At 27.8% G+C, this 20234-nt stretch overlaps 1 protein-coding gene across 1 annotated transcript; it reads right to left on the minus strand.

The window, feature by feature from the left end:
- Positions 1 to 642: 642 nt before the first annotated feature.
- On the minus strand, positions 643 to 19760 carry LOC100213320 (uncharacterized). Its single transcript, XM_065788163.1, has 6 exons — positions 19619 to 19760; positions 16952 to 16994; positions 16800 to 16873; positions 12040 to 12138; positions 6324 to 6525; positions 643 to 1576 (listed from the first exon to the last, which is right to left on the minus strand). The coding sequence occupies exons 2-6, from the start codon at positions 16980 to 16982 to the stop codon at positions 777 to 779; spliced, it is 1206 nt and encodes a 401-aa protein (XP_065644235.1). The 5' UTR covers positions 16983 to 16994; positions 19619 to 19760; the 3' UTR covers positions 643 to 776.
- Between the last annotated feature and the right edge of the window lie 474 nt (positions 19761 to 20234).

A 20234-nucleotide genomic window follows, 5' to 3' on the forward strand; every position in this document is an offset into this window, starting at 1 on the left:
AAACAAAAAGTTCACAAAGATTCCCAATATGGTTTTGTTTAGTTAAAAAGTTAAAGTACAAATGAATAAAACAAAATAAACTTCTTTAGTATATGTTACAATATAACACGTTATATTTCAATAAAAGCCCATAGGACGTTTTTATCTTCTGGAATTACAAACTTTTTAACAAAAATTTATCGAAAACAAAACTTAAATATTTACGAAAAATATATTTTTTTAAATTTGAAAGATAATTCTGTGACTAAAATATAGTTTGTTTTGAAGATGTCGCCAAAACTCAGTAATTCATTACTAAAATATATAAGATTGTTAAACAGCAATATTTCTTGCTTTTGGAGCATAATTTTAGGTATCGTTTTCTCAGTAATAAGAAATATATGATAACGGTTATCAGATATTTTTGATCGGTCGGTTTTTATACTATATTAATAAAATATAAATAATATAAATAATAATCAATAAATAAAAAGCAATATCTGATAATTAGGCTTTTATACTACAAATATAAAAACTTGGGTCACTATTATTATTATAACTTGGGTCACTATTATGCCAATATGTGAAATTAATGTCACGAGCGTCACGATTACTTATTCATTTTTAGTTTTTATATTTATTAATAAATAAAGGAAAACATACTTTATAAGATATTGTATTATTTCTGCTTTAAACAGCAAAGCTCTGCAGTGATGAATATATATTTAAACAAATAATTTATCTGCAATCCATCACGATTTATATAGAAAAACTTATTCTCCTAAACTTACTAATGTTTAGTGTAAATTGTTAGACAATTCAGGATTCCAAAACTTTTCTTGATCATAATGAAATTTAAACTTTCTTTTTTCATATTCACTTGTCATAATATAGTTTGAACCCGTATTAATAATCTGATTAGAAAAATTGCGTGTATCGATTATATCGGTTTGATTAGAAAAATCGCGTTTACCGATTTTATTAGTCTGATTAGCAAAGGTACCTATAATTTTTGACTCATTAGAAACATCAAATGCATGCATACCCAATAAATAATATTTATCCAACCCTTCATAAATAGGTTTAGGACGCCATAATCGAGTGGAATCTTTTGCTGGCAAAAAAACATTGGCACATTTAAAATTTTTTAAACAATGGTTATTATCTTCTTCAACAACCATGCTAGTTATTTCTGAATTGTTTTGATTCATTTCCGAATTTTTTGGTTTATTTTGAACTTCTTCTTCGTCTTCTTCATCACAAGACCTAATATCAATTTCAAACTCATCTTGCATTAAAGAATCTTGTGAAGAACGTATAGACGATAAAGAATCTTGTGAAGGAAAAGCAAACGATAGTATAAATGATCCCTCCTTAGGAGTAATTAATTTTTCATCAACAATTGCTTCTTCGATACTTATTTTTTGAGTATAAATTTTTGGAATTGAGTTTCTCATTCCCATTTTGATTGCAATTCTATCAAGATAAGATATTGAAGATTTCATATTATTCATGAATGTATCTAGTAGGTTATAGTCATCAATGTAGTCTCTTGTACCAATAGCAGTACTTTTTTGAGCAACACTTTTACGAGTAACTAAAGATAAATATTTTTATAATTTAACATTTTTATGATTGTTTTTTTTTTAAACCTTTCAAATGATTAAATTAATAAATATATTCATAATTATATAAATCAAATCATAAGAATACTCTTATTTAACGCCTTAGAGGAAATTTAATTCATTGTCGTTTATAAAAGTTTGCCTAAGTTTTGTTTTAAATTGGTTAAACGAAGAGAGTGTTTTAAGATCGTCATTTAAAAGTGTATTCCATAATTTAGGTCCTCGATTTGTAATTGAGTATTTAATGGCTGAATAATAGGTTTTGGATTGACTAAAGTTATTTTTTGAGAATCTTGTGCTGTATATATGATTATTTTTTTAAATATTGAGTAAAATAAAGGCAGTGCCGTTTTTTTATCAAGTTTAAACATAAATATAAGAACTTGATAAAAATTTATTTTGAACACATTCAATGTATTGAGTTTACTAAGGGGTCGTCCATAAAGTACGTACGCTCATAGGGGGGAGGGGGGGGGGGTCTTCAAAAAGCGTACGAAATGGTATGGGAGGGGGGGGGGGAGGGTTCAATTTAAAAGTACGTACTTCGATTTTCTAATTTATCACAATTAACCAGCTAATCAATAGAAAAGTTACATTACTAAAGATTCTAGTTTGCCAACATAAAAAGATGTATGGTATATGAAGTAGAGGGTCTAGTTTTCCTCTATGCACACACATGTATGGGCGCCCTCAGAATTTTTTGATGTTGCAGATAGGACACTTTCACACATCGTGCAAACTCATAACTTAAGTTTGTTTATACCTATGCCAAATGAGGAGGCCTTGCAAAATATCGGGATGGCGGAGACCTGTGAACAAAAAGCCTTAAAACGCTTACCCTCCCGAACCCCAAAATGAGAGGGGTGTAAATTTTGCATGGCTATAACTTTTGGATTTGGAAAAAAATTTGGATGGCCTCCGCCATCCAAATTTTTTGCAAGGCCACCTCATTTGGCATATTAACGAACTTAAGTTTGCACGTTGTGTGAAAGTGTTCTATCATCAAAAATCAAAACATCAAAAAATCCTGAGGGGGCCCATGCACACATGCCCGCCCTTATATACTGGCCCTGAGTAAGACCTGAGGGCCGTGGTTGATGGGACGGAGTCACCCCAAAAAAAACGTGTCAATGGCGTCTCAAAGACCGCTAGGTTTTGCTAAAATAAAAAGCTTCTTAAAATAGCAAAAGGGCACAAAATTTGCTGCTGCTCCCTCCCACTGGGTTTTACCCTTTGTTTTCAATATTACTGATCTCACCTTAGACTCGTTTTTTACTTACTAAAGAGGGGTGCCTGAAAAAAACGTCCACCTTAAGTATAGTTTATTTACATTTGATTCGTTAAAAAAATAAAAAAAGTTTTCCGAGATTTCACCGAGAATCGAACCTGGATCTCCGTCGACTATGGCCGCCGCATAAACCTTTCGCCCAAATACACACTTACATTGGTAAATTTTAAATTTATTTAAATTACTATTTGCATTTATACTTGAAGACATTTTTAAAATGCGTAAGCAAAGAGCTTTGGGGTAGTATAAAGTATCAAATTTCAAAATTTTTGGCGTACGTACTTTATGGACGACCCCTAAAAAGTATTTTTGTATGGGAAAGTCGACCTTCATTTGTAATAGCATGTTTTTATCATTGCTAAAGCAGCTAGCTGCATCTAACCCAGCTAGCATACATACATTAGGCCTAATTAAAAGTCATTAATTTATTATCTTGAATAAGACAAATTAATTTATTGTCTTACTCAAAAAAAGCCTTATTTTTAAATCCATATAAATAAAAAACTATTATCTTAAATACTTAAAAACTTTTAAAAAAGTCAAAATTTATTTTACAAAAATAATTCTTTTTGGCCAATTTAAACTTCAAAATTACAAAAAAATTACAAAAAAAACACTTTAAACAAAAACTTCAATGTTAATAAAGCAAATAAAAGCAGAATACACAAGAGAATGTAAAGATGTCATTTTGTGAAAATATGTGGTAGGAATCATTTCTGATAAGTTTTGTAACATCGGATTCAAAATTATAGAAGCTAGATCCCTCTAAAAAAAACCTCTAGCCTTAAAACGTTTAAATTAGGTCCAGTTAAAAAACTGAAAATTGGCTGGATGCACAGTAAATTTAACACTTGAAACATTTAGAATCTTCAATATAAGAAGTAGAAACACAGAAAAAATAATTTTAGCATGTCTTGCATCTGCTGATCTGAACTTAAATTTTCTATCAAAATAGGATTTTTGAATTCAAAATCGACTATTTTGAATTTGTTATATATATAGCCAAAATCTCTAAAACAGATCAAAATTTAAATGCAATTTTTTTTTACATTATTCTTCTTGAATTAAAAAATTCTTAAGGTAAATTAAAAAGTAATTATTTTTAAGTGGGGCTAAAAAAGTAGTGGCCAAGTATTACTTCATTTTATAATACTGCAACCTTTATTTAAAGTTATTGAACATGTATGATCCAGATACAAATTCGATAAATAAAATAACATATACTTTTATATTTAGATAAAATAATAACAAATATCTTAAGACTAAGAGTAAGTAATGAGTAACAAAAAATGTTATATTGGAGTTTTACTAAACCTTGATTTTCATAAAACTCTGTTTACTCAAATGGTTGGCGAAAAAGTCATTCAAAGTTTCATTGAAGAAAAAAAAATGCTTGCTTGAAGATGAGATATAACTTTAAATGACAGTTCTATATGTTTTTATCATGAAAAGATGTTCCTTGCACGTTATGAAACTACACAAAGGTATTGTGACCTATATAAAGTTCATAAAACTAAGGTATTTCGTAAGTAATATTTGATCTAACTGAGAATAAACCGCTTTAACCCTTCAATCAATTAATGAAGAAACTGCTTTAACCCTTCAACTAATTAATGAAGAAACCCCTTTAAGAATGAAGTTATGCCCAAATCAAAAATTCTATAGAACTTGTTTTAAGAAAGATGAAACTACTGAAAACAATACCATCGATGATGAAACCAGTACATTCCAACTGGTTCTGAAATTACAAATAAAACATTCAGGATGTTGGGTTGCTCCCCATTAAAATCAGTGTCTGTTTGAGGCAGACCAAATTTTTGCCAAGCATTAATTTCAAATTATTTGGGAATTTCTAGTAATGAAATTTCTTTTAATTGCTCGATAAACAATGAATATTTGAAATAATTGACAGACCAAGATTAATTTTGTGAAGCCATTAAGAAAAAAATTGCCAAATCAAATAGAAATGGAAAAATAATCCTACTAACATTAACACCAAAAAGTTGGACAATCCAACAACAACAGAATTCTTTTCTGTACCAAAACCAATTGTTAAAAAAGCGCATAAACTAAAGGCGACTAAAGGTATCTTAGAAGAGTGTAAAAAAAATAATAGAAATAAGATATCACAAGCACTTAGAACACGGATCAAGAATTTTTATCAGAGTGACGAATATCTTGGATTAGTCCTGGTAAGAAAGAATGTGTCTGTCAAATACACTAAAATTCAAAGTTGATTACTTATGCAGTTCCTGGTAATATTGAATATAAAGAACTTTTATTAAAAACAGCATGTGACATTGACAATTGTAGCTGTATGCTTCATAGTTGTGATAACTGCCCCAATGTTGAGAACTTAAAACAGTATACAACAGTATATCTTCAGTCAATATCTTCAGTCAACATGGTTTTGAATATGAGGGTATAGTATAATACAAACAGTATATTGAGAGGTATTGTAAGAGTTAAAATCTGAACCCAAGCCTGGTGTTGCCTCTGGAGTTGAATCTTGGTCAATTAAAAGTGCTGATTGAGAGCAGCCCAAGGCAAACTATTTGGCCAGAACTTTTGGGTGTTGTCATACCACTAAATCACATCACCTAAATCAGCCTGTTTATGGCTTTATATAAGGTGTTTAGGTCCCTCATGATTTGACTCAGCTAATGATTTATCTAAAAAGCATAATCAGCTCATAATCTATCTAAAAAGCATATTATGAGCTGGCTTGGCAACTTCATTACAGGTTATGAGAAATAGTTCCTCTTTATTAATCATATCAGAAAGTGCCAATCAATCAGCCGTACTTAAAAGCAAAAATTGACTCCAAAACCAAACAAGACTCCAAAAAATTAATGCTTTTAGCATGGTGGAGCATACATCAAATTGCTTTTTAAGAATTGCTTCCCACTAATACAACTGTCACTGCAGAAGTCTTTGGGGTCAACTAGAAAAGTTTAAGTAAAAACTATCAACTGATTGTCCAGAGCAACACAAAATTTGTTTTTTACTTGACAATGCTTGTTGAAAAACACATGTTGCAAAATTAACGGCGCAAAAATCATTGGAATTTAACTTGGAGATATTACCGCACTCACCAAATTCACCTGACTAGATTTTAAAAGCAAGACCTAACTTAAAGTATACCTGAGTGACTCTTTTGCTGCCAAGCCTAAAAAGTTCTATTCAAAGGACATCCATTCTTTGGATACGTGTTGGCAAACAGTCACAGACAATAGACAATAATTATCTAATATAATTTATTAAGTTTTGATTGTTTATATTTTATTAATAAAATACAAAAAATGCAATAGTTTATTGAAGTAAAAAAATTGATGAAAATCCGTTTAACATTTGTACTAAAAATATAATCCTGAAAATCAACCAAATAAAAAATTTAAATAATTTATTATATACTAAAAATAATTTATTACCACTTGAAACTCTTGACTGTCTCCATTCATTTATTGCTGCAGCAAAAGATTTTGCATTTGATTCTTCATCATAGTTCCCATTCAACAATGAATTAGGTGGTGTATTAGAAACATCCATTTGATAACTGTTAGATTTATCAGAATCAATAGCTGTAACATATGATGAATTTGTTTTTGCAATACAAGAAATTTTTAAAGATTTCTAAAAAAATAATATCCATTGTAAAACTGAATTTATAAAAAAAAAAAAATAATTAAAACAAAAGTAAATGTGAGTTAAAAATAAAAAAAACAGTAAAATTTCTATTGAAAACAGGATAAAATTAAAAAAAAAAATTAAAAAAAAAAATTAAATGTTAAATTAATAGCTAAAGTAAAAAAATAATTTTTGTTTAGAAAACATAAACAAATAAAAAATAATAACATATAAAACAAATAAAAAAATAATAACATATAAAACATATAAACAAATAAAAAATAATTTTTTTTGCAAAATCATTAACAAATACTCCTGATTTATGAATATTTAAAGAAATGCCTGCAATTTATTTTATTTATTTTTTTGATTAGTTTTGGTACACATTATGTGAAAACCATAGCAGAACAATTGCAATATGTAGTAAAACCATACTAAAGCAATTGAAGAGCACGTTGGAAAAAATAGCATAGTCACATTTAAAAAGTTTTGAGAAAGTATATTGATTATTTATAGAAGTCTTTCAAAAAAACAATAAAAAAAACAACTTGTATAAATAAAATAAATCTCATAAGCAGCAGTAATAAAATAAACATCATTACCAATAAAAAAATTATTAAAAATAAAATATGAAAATAAAATAAAATATAAATAAAGTTAGTAAAAATTTAAATAATACCAAATGACTAAAAATTAAAGTGTAAACAAATAAGTAATACAAACAAACATTTTTTATATAAAATAAGTAATACAAACAAACACAAATTTTTGTTGTTGTTTATCTCAAATTTATTGCTGTTATAAAAACGTGCTTACTATTTGTGAAGACTTTGTAGTTTACAAATATTGTCTGGTGAAGATGTTTAAATAGATTAATTAAACAATGTTATAAAAAACAAAAACAAAAAAAAACTATCTGTTTATCAAATTTTTTTGATATTTTCTAATTAATTTAAGCAAGCTGAATCTGAATATGATATTTTTTTTAATGCATCAAACATTTGACCATAAATTAAAAAAAATTAGTTAAACTTATTACTTATATTATTCGTATGATAACATTTACTAGTTTAAAAATGTTGTGTTATGTTACAAACATAATACTACATCCCCTTACATACATATATTATATAATGTTACATTATGTTGTAATGTAACATTCTCTAACAATTTTATAAAATACTAAAAGTGAACAGTAGAACCTGGTATTCTTTTATGAAGTTTGTTGTCATTGCATACCAAACACCAAATGTAGTCACCCATTATATCTGCATCCCATCTGCCCTGGTATATTTTCTCCATTTTAAGAATATTCTGATGAAATATCCATGCTCTTCACTCACCCAAATTTGGTCTGAAAAATTCCAAGTGTAATGCATTTTTATTGACGTTCTGCATTTTATATCTGTGTATTTTACAACTAAGTTTTCCACAAGCTTTTTTCAGTTATCACTCTAATTGTTGCCTAAAAACTATTAACAACATGTCTAAATGTAATCCACGCTTCTTTTTCAACTGCAGACATTTTATCCTCCATCTCCTTATAAGGCAACATAACTTTATTCTGTGGACCAACAAATACATCTGCTGAAATATTTGCATCTGACACCTTTGGAAACATCTGCCAAATATGCTGGAATGCTGCACTAGCTGAGTTTAATACTTTGACACATTGTTTGACAGAACCTAGGTAAGATCTTCTCAAGAGGTATCAGGGATTGATTTATAACATTATTTGAACCAGGCTGTAAATGTTCCCTTACTGACCACTTCCATCTTATAAAGTGCTGATCCACAGCCCTACTATCCTATAAACAAAGAAAACGAGAATACTTCGAGTACCCTTCTTGTAGACTAAGAATAAATGCTAGCCTCTAAAAGTCTTCACATACATCCCACTTATAACTTTTGCAGTTTATTTTTTCAAGCAACAATTTCATAATCTTATAGTCTTCCTTTAGATGAACAGAATTAGCTACTGGAATTAAAGGAAATTGATTCCCGTTATGGAGCAAAACTGCCTTTAGACTTCTTTTTGAGCTGTCAATGAATAATCTCCACTTTTTAGGATTGTGAACATCACCAATTTCATCAAAAAGTTCACGAGCATCATGACAATAACACAGTGATTCTGATACTACATAAAAGCATACAATTGTTTCATGTCTCTTTTGGTATTTTGATGTTTTGCAGCTTGGATTTAATAAATTCCATTCTTTAAAACCTAATGTCAGAAGTTTGACATCTGATTTAGTGAGACTTAAATCTCGAACTGTCATCAAGAAAATGAGGCAAATCGTTCAGTTTTTTTTCAGTTCCCTGAAATCACAGTCATCACTGATTTCATCTGGTGTATTTTCTTCAGGATGATATGCAGCTGCTACTTTGGATTGAGTTGGAGTAGGAACAGGCAATTCGTCACTGTGTGGAACTGGTTTAATAGAAGATAATGTAGTTGGATAAACTAGAGCCAGCCTATCCTGCGGAATTTTATACTTTGAAATATCAACCATGCAGAAATAACAGTCCTAATGATAATTCATTGGTTCTCTCCATATTCTTGGAATTACAAAGAGCATTGACTTTCAGATTCCACAAAACCATCCTTCCAGATTTGATTTGCAGCTGCCACAACTGTAGCATGGTGCCCAATATTTGTCCTGATCTCCCATAGCCATACCAAAATAGGCAGGATATGCAGTAAATAACTTTGTACCACTGGCAATTTTATGTTTAGTTTCTGTTGGACTTATAAAGTAACCATAAACATAACAGAATGAGTCAGGACAAAGCTTGCAGGATCTACTAGACACACTAGACTTTATTTTCAGTTAAATTATTACATAAATAATTTAACTGAAAATAAAGTCATAAATATAATTAAAATCAGCATATATATAATATCATAAATGCCTTTCACATACATGTGTTTTTTGCTACACATATATGTGTTTTTTGCAAAACCATTGGTTTTGCTCTATATCAAGTATTTTTGAGAAAAAGCATAAAGTATCTTTTGAAGTTTTTATATACAAAAACTTTGAAATAAACTTTGTGCTTTTTCTCAAGAAATCTTGATGATAGAGCAAAATCAATGGTACCATTGAATTCAGCATCCCAAAATTATGTAAGAAGCATTAAAAAATTAATATAAACAAAAATGTTGTAACATGATGTTATTTAATTCAATTTACAATATAAAGTTGTTTCATGTTTGTTTGCATGGCTTTCTGAAAATAAATAAACATTTAAAATTAAAAAGGTTTTTAAAACAAAAACTATTAACTTTACAATATTTTTATTTTGAATAGAGTTAAAAATAAAGGGTTATAATTTATATGCTACCATATTGATATTCTGAAATCATAACCAGTTAAAATTATAAACTTGTAACTAAAAAATGGAAGTCATTACTATAATACTATACAATAAATTGTAACTACATATATATGCAGTTATAACTTATTGTATAATTTACTAAACCAATAAATTTAAACCACATAAAAATACACAATAATGTCCAACATAGAAAAGCAGCAGACTTAAATTATGACTAAAACAAATAGAAAATAGCTTTAGTTTCATAAAAACAAATTGAAAATAGCTGTAGTTTCATTATGACTTGGCTTCTGTGATCAGGATTATGATATTTTGAAATTTGTCTGTTTTGAAGTAAACTATTGGTTCACAATAAATTTCAATAGTTTTTTAGAATATTATTGAACTGCTAGAATTATTCAAAAGAATCTAGAAATTTCTAAATAAAAATGATATCATAAATAGTTTTATACTTTTAGGATTCACCAACCTAAAAAATTAACTACCATCCTACCATCCTAGCAGAATAGTTTACTATTATCATAGCAGCCTATTAGAATAATTAACTACCATCCTACCAGTCTATTAGAATAATTAACTACCATCCTACCAGGCTATCATAATAATTAACTACCATCCTACCAGTCTATCAGAATAGTTAACTACCATCTTTCCAATCTATCAAAATAATTAACTACCATCCTATCATTCAACAAGCCTATCAGGATAATCAACTACTCTGCAAAAAAATTGTTAAAAAAAGTATTAAATAATATATGTTATTGTATATATTTCAACATACACTATTAAATCTATTGCAATATATGCTATTGTATATGTTAAAAAATTACTAATTTGTGGTTTTGTAATATATACAATAGCATTTTTAACCTTTAACATGATAACCTTTTTTAGCTTTTTAAACTTTGAACATGATAACCTTTTTTAACTTGCAAAATGTTAACCGTTTTAAATCATTTTCAACCTTAAAAAGGTTTAACTTTTAAAACTTTTTAAACTTTTAACATGATAACCTTTTTAAACCTTTAACGTGTTAAAATTTTTTAAACATTAACCTTTTTTAACCTTTAACTTGTTAAATTTTTTTCACTTTTTAAACTTTTAACAAGTTAATCTTTTTTAACCTTTTTTAACTTGCAAAATGTTAACCTTTTTAAATCATTTTCAACTTTTAAAATGTTTAACTTTTAAACCTTTTTTAACTTTTAACATGTTAACCTTTTTTAACATTTAAAATGTTAACCCTATTTTACTTTTTTAAAGTTTTTTAACATTTAAAATGTTAACGCTATTTTACTTTTTTAAACTTTTTTAACATTTAAAATGTTAACCCTATTTTACTTTTTTAACATTTAAAATGTTAACCCTATTTTACTTTTTTAAACTTTTTTAACATTTAAAATGTTAACCCTATTTTACTTTTTTAACATTTAAAATGTTAACCCTATTTTACTTTTTAAAACTTTTTCACCATTTAAAATGTTAACCCTATTTTACTTTTTTAACATATAAAATGTTAACCCTATTTTACTTTTTTAAACTTTTTTAAAATTTAAAATGTTAACCCTATTTTACTTTTTTAACATTTAAAATGTTAACCCTATTTTACTTTTTTAACATATAAAATGTTAACCCTATTTTACTTTTTTAAACTTTTTTAAAATTTAAAATGTTAACCCTATTTTACTTTTTTAACATTTAAAATGTTAACCCTATTTTACTTTTTTAAATTTTTTTAACATTTAAAAAGTTAACCCTATTTTACTTTTTTAACATATAAAATGTTAACCCTATTTTACTTTTTTAAACTTTTTTAAGATTTAAAATGTTAACCCTATTTTACTTTTTTATTCTTTGAACATGTTAACTTTTTTAAACCTATATATACATGTAAACCTTTTTTAACCTTTTTAAAACTTTAACATGTTAAGCTTTTTAAAACTTTTTTAACTTTTAACATGTTAATCTTTCTTATACTTTACATTCGTACTAAAAATAAGCTGCTAAATTAACATATGAATTTATAATCTTAGCAATATTAAATACCAAAACCTTTTACAAACTTTGAATTAAATCATTTAAGGCTTTTTTTTTTTTGAAGCACATTTGCAGCACACATGCATATAATGAAATATAAATATTTATAAAATACAATATAAATATTTTTATAGTTATAATTACCTCATCAAAAGCATTCCAATTGTGTTTTCTCAAAGTCCCTTTACTGTGCTTGCTTTTGAAGCATGTTGAACAATAGTCTTTTTTGCATTCATAACAGTTCTTTAACAAGAATATTTTATTTAAAACCTTTTTATAACAAATATAAAAAAAAAATTCAGCAAAAAAAAGTTATATGATAATAGAGTTACAAAATAAATATGTCTGTCTACTTTGTATAATAATGTTACGTCATGTGATTGTAAATATTTAAAGACTACACTAACATTGTTAGATTCTAAATGTTGACACCTTTTACCTAAAATATCTATCTTAATCATTCTCTACAAATTGTTAGACTCACCGTCATAACTTTGTAACTCTACAAATAGACACGCTGTCATAACTTTGTAACTCTACAAATAGACACACTGTCATAACTTTGTAATAATAATGTTTAAAAGAGCATTATCATTTTATATTGCTTATAAAACAATTAATGTTGTTAACTCAATATGAAATCTATTTTGTAACTGTTTTTGGAAATTTAATACTTTCAGTACTAAATTTTTGAAAACAATAGAACTCAGTTATTTGAATCATTTTGTATAAATCTTGGTATCCATATATCAATAAACGCAACATCTTTTTATTTTTGCTTAAAATAAAAACAACAACCTTATATTAAAATTAAAGTGAACTTAAATTACATATATAGTGACCTGTCACTGTTTACATAGTGACCTGTTACTGTTTACATAGTGACCTGTCACTGTTTACATAGTGACTTGTCACTGTTTACATAGTGACCTGTCACTGTTTAGAGTTTATCATTCTTAATAGCTATTATTTCTTTTTATAATATCTTAAATATTTTTATCTTCTATCTGTTCTTTTATGCTATCTACTCTTTTGATGTTACTTCTGATCAAATTGACCAAGCCCTCTCTCTTTATCCATCAGCCAATATTGTTGTCGTTGGTGACTTTAATGCTCATCACACTGAATGGCTTTGCTCTAGTGTCAGTGACATTAAAGTCCACAACTTTTGCCTTTCTCAATCCTTAACTCAAATAGTCAACTTTCCAACTCGCTTTCTAGACAATCCGAATCATTTACCTTCTCTACTCGGCATATGTCTTGTTTCTGATCCTAGTCAGTGCTCAGTCTCTCCACATTCACCCTTAGGTGCTTCTGATCACGGTTTGATCTTTCTAAAACTATTATCTCATTTTTCTTCATCATCTGAATCCCCCTATCATCGTACCTCTTTCAACTACCTTAAACCTGACTGGGACTCTTTCTGTGATTTTCTTCGTGATGGCCTTTGGGTAGAAACCTTTCGTCTTCCTGCTGACAAATGTGCTTCTTACATAACTGAGTGGATTCAGGCTGGCATGGAATCTTTAATTCCATCTTGAACATTCCAGGTCAAGCCTCATTCTTCTCCATGGTTTTCCATCTCGTATTTCATCACAAAAATTAGGCTCTCATGTCTTTGTCACTTCACCTAAAGACAAAGCTGAATTGTTTGCTAAGAACTTATCATCAATCATCTCTTGATTCCACTAGTTGCATTCTACCTGATTTAGCTGTCAAACAGGTTGATCCATTGCTTGACATTCGCATCACTCCAGCTTCTGTATCTAAAGTGATTTCTTGCTTAGACTCTTCTACAGACCTGTGGTCTCTACGGCCTGTGGTCCAGACAACATACCTGTTACAGTCTTGCAGAAGTGTTCTCCAGAGCTGCCATTGTACTTTTAAAACTATTTAACAAGTGCTTATCAGAGTCTTGTTTTTCAACCTGCTGGAAAGCGGCATCTGTTGTCTCTATCTTCAAAAATTATGGAGAGCATTCTGATTTGTCTAACTACTGTCCTATTAGTCTTTTACCTATCATAAGCAAGGTTTTTGAATCTTTAATTAACAAACACTTAATTTCTCATCTTGAATCTAATAACTTATTTTCTGATTATCAATATGGATTTTGATCTTCTCGCTCTACAGCTGATTTGCTAATAGTAATAACCAATAGGTTTTATTTAGCATTATATAAAGGTGGAGAGGTTAAGGCCATTACTTTTGACATTTCTAAAGCTTTTGATAAAGTTTGGCATGCTGGTGTTCTCCATAAACTTTCTTCTCACGGTGTATCTGGTAACATATTTAAAATTATTGAATCTTTCCTTTCCAATCATAGTATAAAAGTTGTCCTCAATGGAAAACACTTCGTATTCTGTAACTTCAGGGGTTCTTCAAGGTTCAATACTTGGCCCTATACTCTTTTTAGTTTACATTAACGATCTTCCAAATATTCTCACAACTAAGGTGGCATTGTTCGCTGATGATACTACCATTTATTCTTGTCATGATAAGAAGCCAACACTCTCTGACTGCTTGGAGGGAGCATTTGAGCTTGAAAAGGATCTCACTTCTGGCTCACAGTGGCTGGTGAACTTTATTTCAGATAAAACTCAATTTTTTTCAGTCAATCGTTATCACAATAATTTAGATCTTCCTATATTTATGAATGGTAATGCACTCAATGAGTACATTACCGTTAACGATAATGTACTCAATCAGTACATCTACCTTTCATCTTCTAGGATTAGCTCTTAATTCCCATCTTTCTTGGAAACCATATGTCAAATTCATTACAAAATTAGCATCTGCTAAGGTTGCATCTCTTTATTGAGTTCAACACTTTCTTACTCTGGATTCTATTCTCTATCTCTATAAATCTCAAATCTGGCCTTGTATGGAATACTTTTGCTACATCTGGGGCAGATCTTCTAATGATGCCCTTTCTCTTTTAGACAAAGTGCAAAAACACATTGTAAACATAGTTGGACCTGCTCTTGCAGCCAGCCTCCAACCATTATCACATCGTCATAATGTTGCTTCTCTTTCTCTTTTCTACAAATACTATAATGGGCACTGCTTTAAAGAGCTAGCGCCTCTTATGCCATCTACTAAAATTCATTCTCGTGTTACTCCTCATTCAATTAAGTCTCATCCTTTTTCTGTGGCTGTTCCTAAATGCTCCATAAACTCTTATTATTTTAGATTTTTTCCTCAACATCAGTTCTTTGGAATTCGCTTCCTTCATCTTGCTTCCCTAATTCATATCATTTGCAATCTTTAAAGTCGTCTGTCAATCATTATTTTGCTCTACAATCTTCATCTTTTCTCTTCCAGTAATTTCCAACTCTAATAGTGGTTGCTTGCAGCCTTGTTGAAAGCGAAGATGTTAAAAAATATATATATATCGTTTTCATATCCGGATGGAAGTTTTTAATAATATTTTGTATTAGTATTGACCAACTAACCTTGGAATTCTATCATATTGTTCAATATTTATACAAAGTTAAATTCTATCTTCTATTCCAATCACTAAAATTTCTACCTGTATGGATAACCACTATAATTTCTACTTGTGTGGTCATTAATTAACCCTTAACAGATTTTGTTCTTCAAAACAACATTGTTCTTATTTATTTTTAACATGAATATTTTATTAAAAACAAAAAAAATTTAAATCAACCACATAACATATAAACATCTAATAATTTCCAAATAATTAAATATTGATAAATATTGAACTATTATATAAAAATGCTCCTTTGAACAAATTCTTGTGTCTATTGTGTCTAGTTGTGTCTATTACTGATTATTTTCATGATGGTTACTGCTGATTATTTACATGATTGTTACTGCGGATTATTAATATGATTGTTACTGCTGATTATTTACATGATTGTTACTGCTGATTATTTACATTGTGTCTAGTTGTGTCTATTACTGATTATTTACATGATTGTTACTTCTGATTATTTACATGATTTTTACTGCTGATTATTTACATGATTGTTACTGCTGATTATTTACATGAATGTTACTGCTGATTATTTACATGCTTGTTACTGCTGATTATTTACATGATTGTTACTGATTATTATTTACATAATTGTTACTTGATTATTTACATGATAGTTACTGCTGATTATTTACATGATTGTTACTGCTGATTATTTACATGATTGTTACTGCTGATTATTAATATGATTGTTACTGCTGATTATTTACATAATTGTTACTTCTGATTATTTTCATGATTGTTACTGCTGATTAATTTCATGATTGTTACTACTGATTATTTTTAAGTTCTTGTAAGTTATTGTAGCATTCGAAAAAAAATTTGTACAATCTAAGTTGGGCAACGCAAAATGCGGAATTTCAACAAAAAGTCTGAAAATTTTAAAAAGTTTGACAGAGCAGTTAAAACAAATTTATTAAAAAAATATATAAAAACAAATAAATTAATCCTCATCCTCTAATGTAAGCACTTCTGATTGTATTCATAATTTTTAAACATTTTTTTAATAACACCATTAAATCATTAGGACTATTATTTTTTCATTATCAACCACAGAACTCATTAGTATAACTAATTAACATTTTTAACTATTTGATAACACCATATTTCTTCTATTTATAGCAATGCCAATGTTTGAAACAAAAACAACTGTTCAAAGTAACTAATAGAGTTTCAAAATAAAGTGTAATACTAAAATTATTAGTTACACTGAGTTATTAAAAAACAAAACTATTTTAAGATGTAATATGATTAAGATTTAAAATGTTGAAATTAATAAAATTAAATACAATAATTTGTAAAACAATAATTTTAAATAAACAACTAAATAAATGGAAACATAATCATGCTATCCAAGATCTTATTAAATTCATTGAATAAAAACTGTAAAGAAATAAAACTCTACCACTTTTTTTGGCTTCGATTTACATTGTTCACAAAAACCATTTGAATTTATCATGGATGATTTTTTGTAGTACTCTAAAAAAAAAATTAAATATGGATGACTTTTTGTGATGTAGATCATTATACAAAAACATTTTTTAAAATTCAACATACCTAAGGGTTTATCAGTAAGAAATTGGATCATTGTAGTTAAATTCTAAAAGAAACTAAAGACATAAAAACAACAGAAAAACTGTGACTTGTTATCTACAGTTTTAAATTTTGGGTGCTGTACATCTTTTTTTAAACATAAAATGTTTTGAACAAAATAAAAATGGCATTCTAAACAGTGTAAAAAATATTTTTTGATTCAACAGCTGAATTTCAAAATATTTCACACTAAAAAAATAATAATTTAAAATAATTAAAAATAACTTAAAAACAACAAAAAAATAATTATAGCCAAATTTATATATTACATGACTTAATTAATATACAAATTTTGTGTAAAAACTTTATAAGAAAAATATTTTTTCATGTGATAAATAATAGTTAATATTAGAAGTTTAAATTTTCTTCTTTTTTACAGTCAAAAACAATATTTCTCATTTTTTGCAGTAAAATGTTGTTTTTTTAAATAAAATTTACAAACAAAGAACAGAGTTAAAGAGACAGTTGACAGAAGACTTAAAAAGTTGTAGGTTGTATGAGTCAGAAAAACATGAAGATGGGAAAGAGTTATAAAGGTTTAAAGTGCAGGCAAAAAAAACTAGAGGAGAAAAAGTTTTTAGAGCATGCAGGGACAGGTACAGTAAAAGTATGTGATTTTGCTGACTGATGAATCAAGGAAGAATGAGTTTTGGTTGATGGAGATGATAGCTCCTTTGAGCTAGAGATGATAGCTATTATCTATCTCTATGATAGTAGTTGTAGAAAGGAGAAAGAAATCTAACCTAACGATGATGCAATAGTGGTTCAAGCTTGGCAGATAGACCAGATCCAACTATATTTACAATGCATTTTTGGACCTTATCTAAAAGAGAAAAAGCACCATTAGAAAAACGACCCCAAATATGACAACAGTATTCCATACAGGAGCAGAGATTTGTAGAGAAGAACGAATCAGGAGTAAGATAATGATGAGCACAATAAAGAGAAGCAACTTTAGCATATATAATAATAACTTTATAATAATAAGATTTCCATGAGATGTCAGTAGTGAATAATAATCCAAGAAGAAATAAAGAAGAGGACTAAGTGAGAGGGTTCCCATTCATTAATATAGAAATGTCGACAGTATTACAATAGTTGTTTACAGTAAATAACTCAATTTTAGTGTTCAAGAGCCACTGCAAGCTCCAAGCTGTTATAGTAAGATTAAATTCAAGATCAGCTGCCTGTTCTACGCCATTAAAAAGAGAAGACTTTTTGTCAAGACAGGATTATAAAGTTGATTTGTCAGCAAAAATCAGAAATGTGTTGATCAAAAACTCAAAAACCTTACTAATAATAGAGAGAAGACTGATCAGACAATAACTTGAGGGATCAGATAAAAAAATTTTGCAGTCAGGAATGGTATTTCTTCTTCTTTTTTAAGAATGGTATTCCTACTTTAGCAGTCAAGAATGGTATTTCTTCTCTTTTTTTTCAAGAATGGTATTCCTACTTTTGCAGTCAAGAATGGTATTCCTACCTTTTATGCAGTTAAAAAAAAAAACCAAAATAATAATACAGAAAACTATTATAAAAGAAAAAAATTATTATGCCAACTAATACCAAAAAAACTTTTAACTTTGAACCAAAAAACAAACGTCAAAATAAATATACTGACTGCTAACAACAATATCTACCATAAAAAATTCATCAGATAGAAGAGATTTTAAATACAAAACCATAGTTGTGTCATCCATAAAATACTTAATAAATAATTATTTAAATTATTTTTCAATTCTTTAATTGCATTAAAACTTGCCCTTACCGGGCAACACTCTTTTATAGTAAACTCAGTTTTTCACCTTATCCTATATTTTTTCATATTTTTTAATAATTTTTCTAGACTTAGATCTAAAGTTCTTTTATTTAATGGTATGACATTAAATGAGAACTTTTTATTCTATGAAAAATTTCTTTTATTACTTTGGTGCCTTTTTATTTGTATACAAAATTTCTTCTTCAAGCCTTTTCTTTGAATTAGTCACAAACATCTTAATATTGTAATAATTTTTTTAGTTTTCTATTTTATCTAGCTTTACAATCATCATATCTATTGTTATTCTCTTTTTTTTTATTGAGAATAAATTTAGAAATAAATTGGGAGTTGATTTAGATCTTTATATAACAAAATCAACCAAAGTTGCCTCAGTTTTTTTGTTTTTTGATTTTTAAGAATAACTTAAAACTAACAATGTCAGAATAATTTTTACTAAACCACCTAAGTTAAAAAATATCTTATGCAACAACAATTCAAAATTGATTCCCAATAATGCCGGTGTCTACAAATTCACACGCTCTTGTGGCGGTATATACATTGGCAAAGCAAAAAAAATTTTTTTAAAGATAAGTGGGATGCATCTGGGGCAACCGAACATGGTAGAGAGCATAATGGCATGTTTAATTAGTAACATCCCAAAACTCTTGCAAAAAATTCAGAGTATGATGAACACAAAAAGAGATAATCACTCAAAATTAACTATGCCTCAACATACCAGGAAATAAAACATGCTCCTATACTTCTTAACCATGACAACAGCATTAGAATACCTACAAACAGTTGGAGACCACTGGTTTAAAAAATTATCCAAAAAAACGTAATTAAATAACATTTGCTAATAATATATTTACATTGTTATGTATTATCTTCCATATCTATCAGCAAAACAATTCTCCAGAAAACAGACTAAATTCGTAAAAAAACCAACTATAACTTGAAAATCATCTTCTTCAGGGGGCTGTAACACAACCCCTGTAAAATCGCCTCTGTATGAAAAATTGGTAAAATAGAAAAACACAATATATATATATATATATATATATATATATATATATATATATATATATATATATATATATATATATATATATATGTACACACACATAAATATATATATATATATATATATATATATATATATACATACATATATATATATATATATATATATATATATATATATATATATATATATAAACACAATATATATATATATATATATATATATATATATATATATATATATATATATATATAATATATATTGTGTTTTTCTATTTTACCAATTTTTCTACACCTTTCTTTTTTTGCCTAAAATAACAAAAAATTGTTTTTATTTTTTTTATTTTGGAAGTTTTTGTTTGGATTTTTGCTTTGAAGTTCTTGCTTTCATTTTGCAGTTTTTGTGTTTTATCTTTTGTTTGCGTTTGTGCTTTTTTGCTAATTATTTTTCTTTTTGTTTGCTGT

Source organism: Hydra vulgaris, chromosome 01 (genome assembly GCF_038396675.1).
Source record: "Hydra vulgaris chromosome 01, alternate assembly HydraT2T_AEP".
NCBI classification, from domain to species: domain Eukaryota; kingdom Metazoa; phylum Cnidaria; class Hydrozoa; order Anthoathecata; family Hydridae; genus Hydra; species Hydra vulgaris.

What these genes read in the sequence shown, in the direction of transcription:
- LOC100213320 (XM_065788163.1), bottom strand. Translation starts at nt 16,982, where the DNA reads ATGATCCAATTTCTTACTGATAAACCCTTAG. An exon ending in TCTTACTGATAAACCCTTAG is followed by an intron (nt 16,874 to 16,951) that starts GTATGTTGAATT and finishes TTTTTTTTTTAG; the next exon opens with AGTACTACAAAAAATCATCC. An exon ending in ATTGGAATGCTTTTGATGAG is followed by an intron (nt 6,526 to 12,039) that starts GTAATTATAACT and finishes TTATTTTTTTAG; the next exon opens with AAATCTTTAAAAATTTCTTG.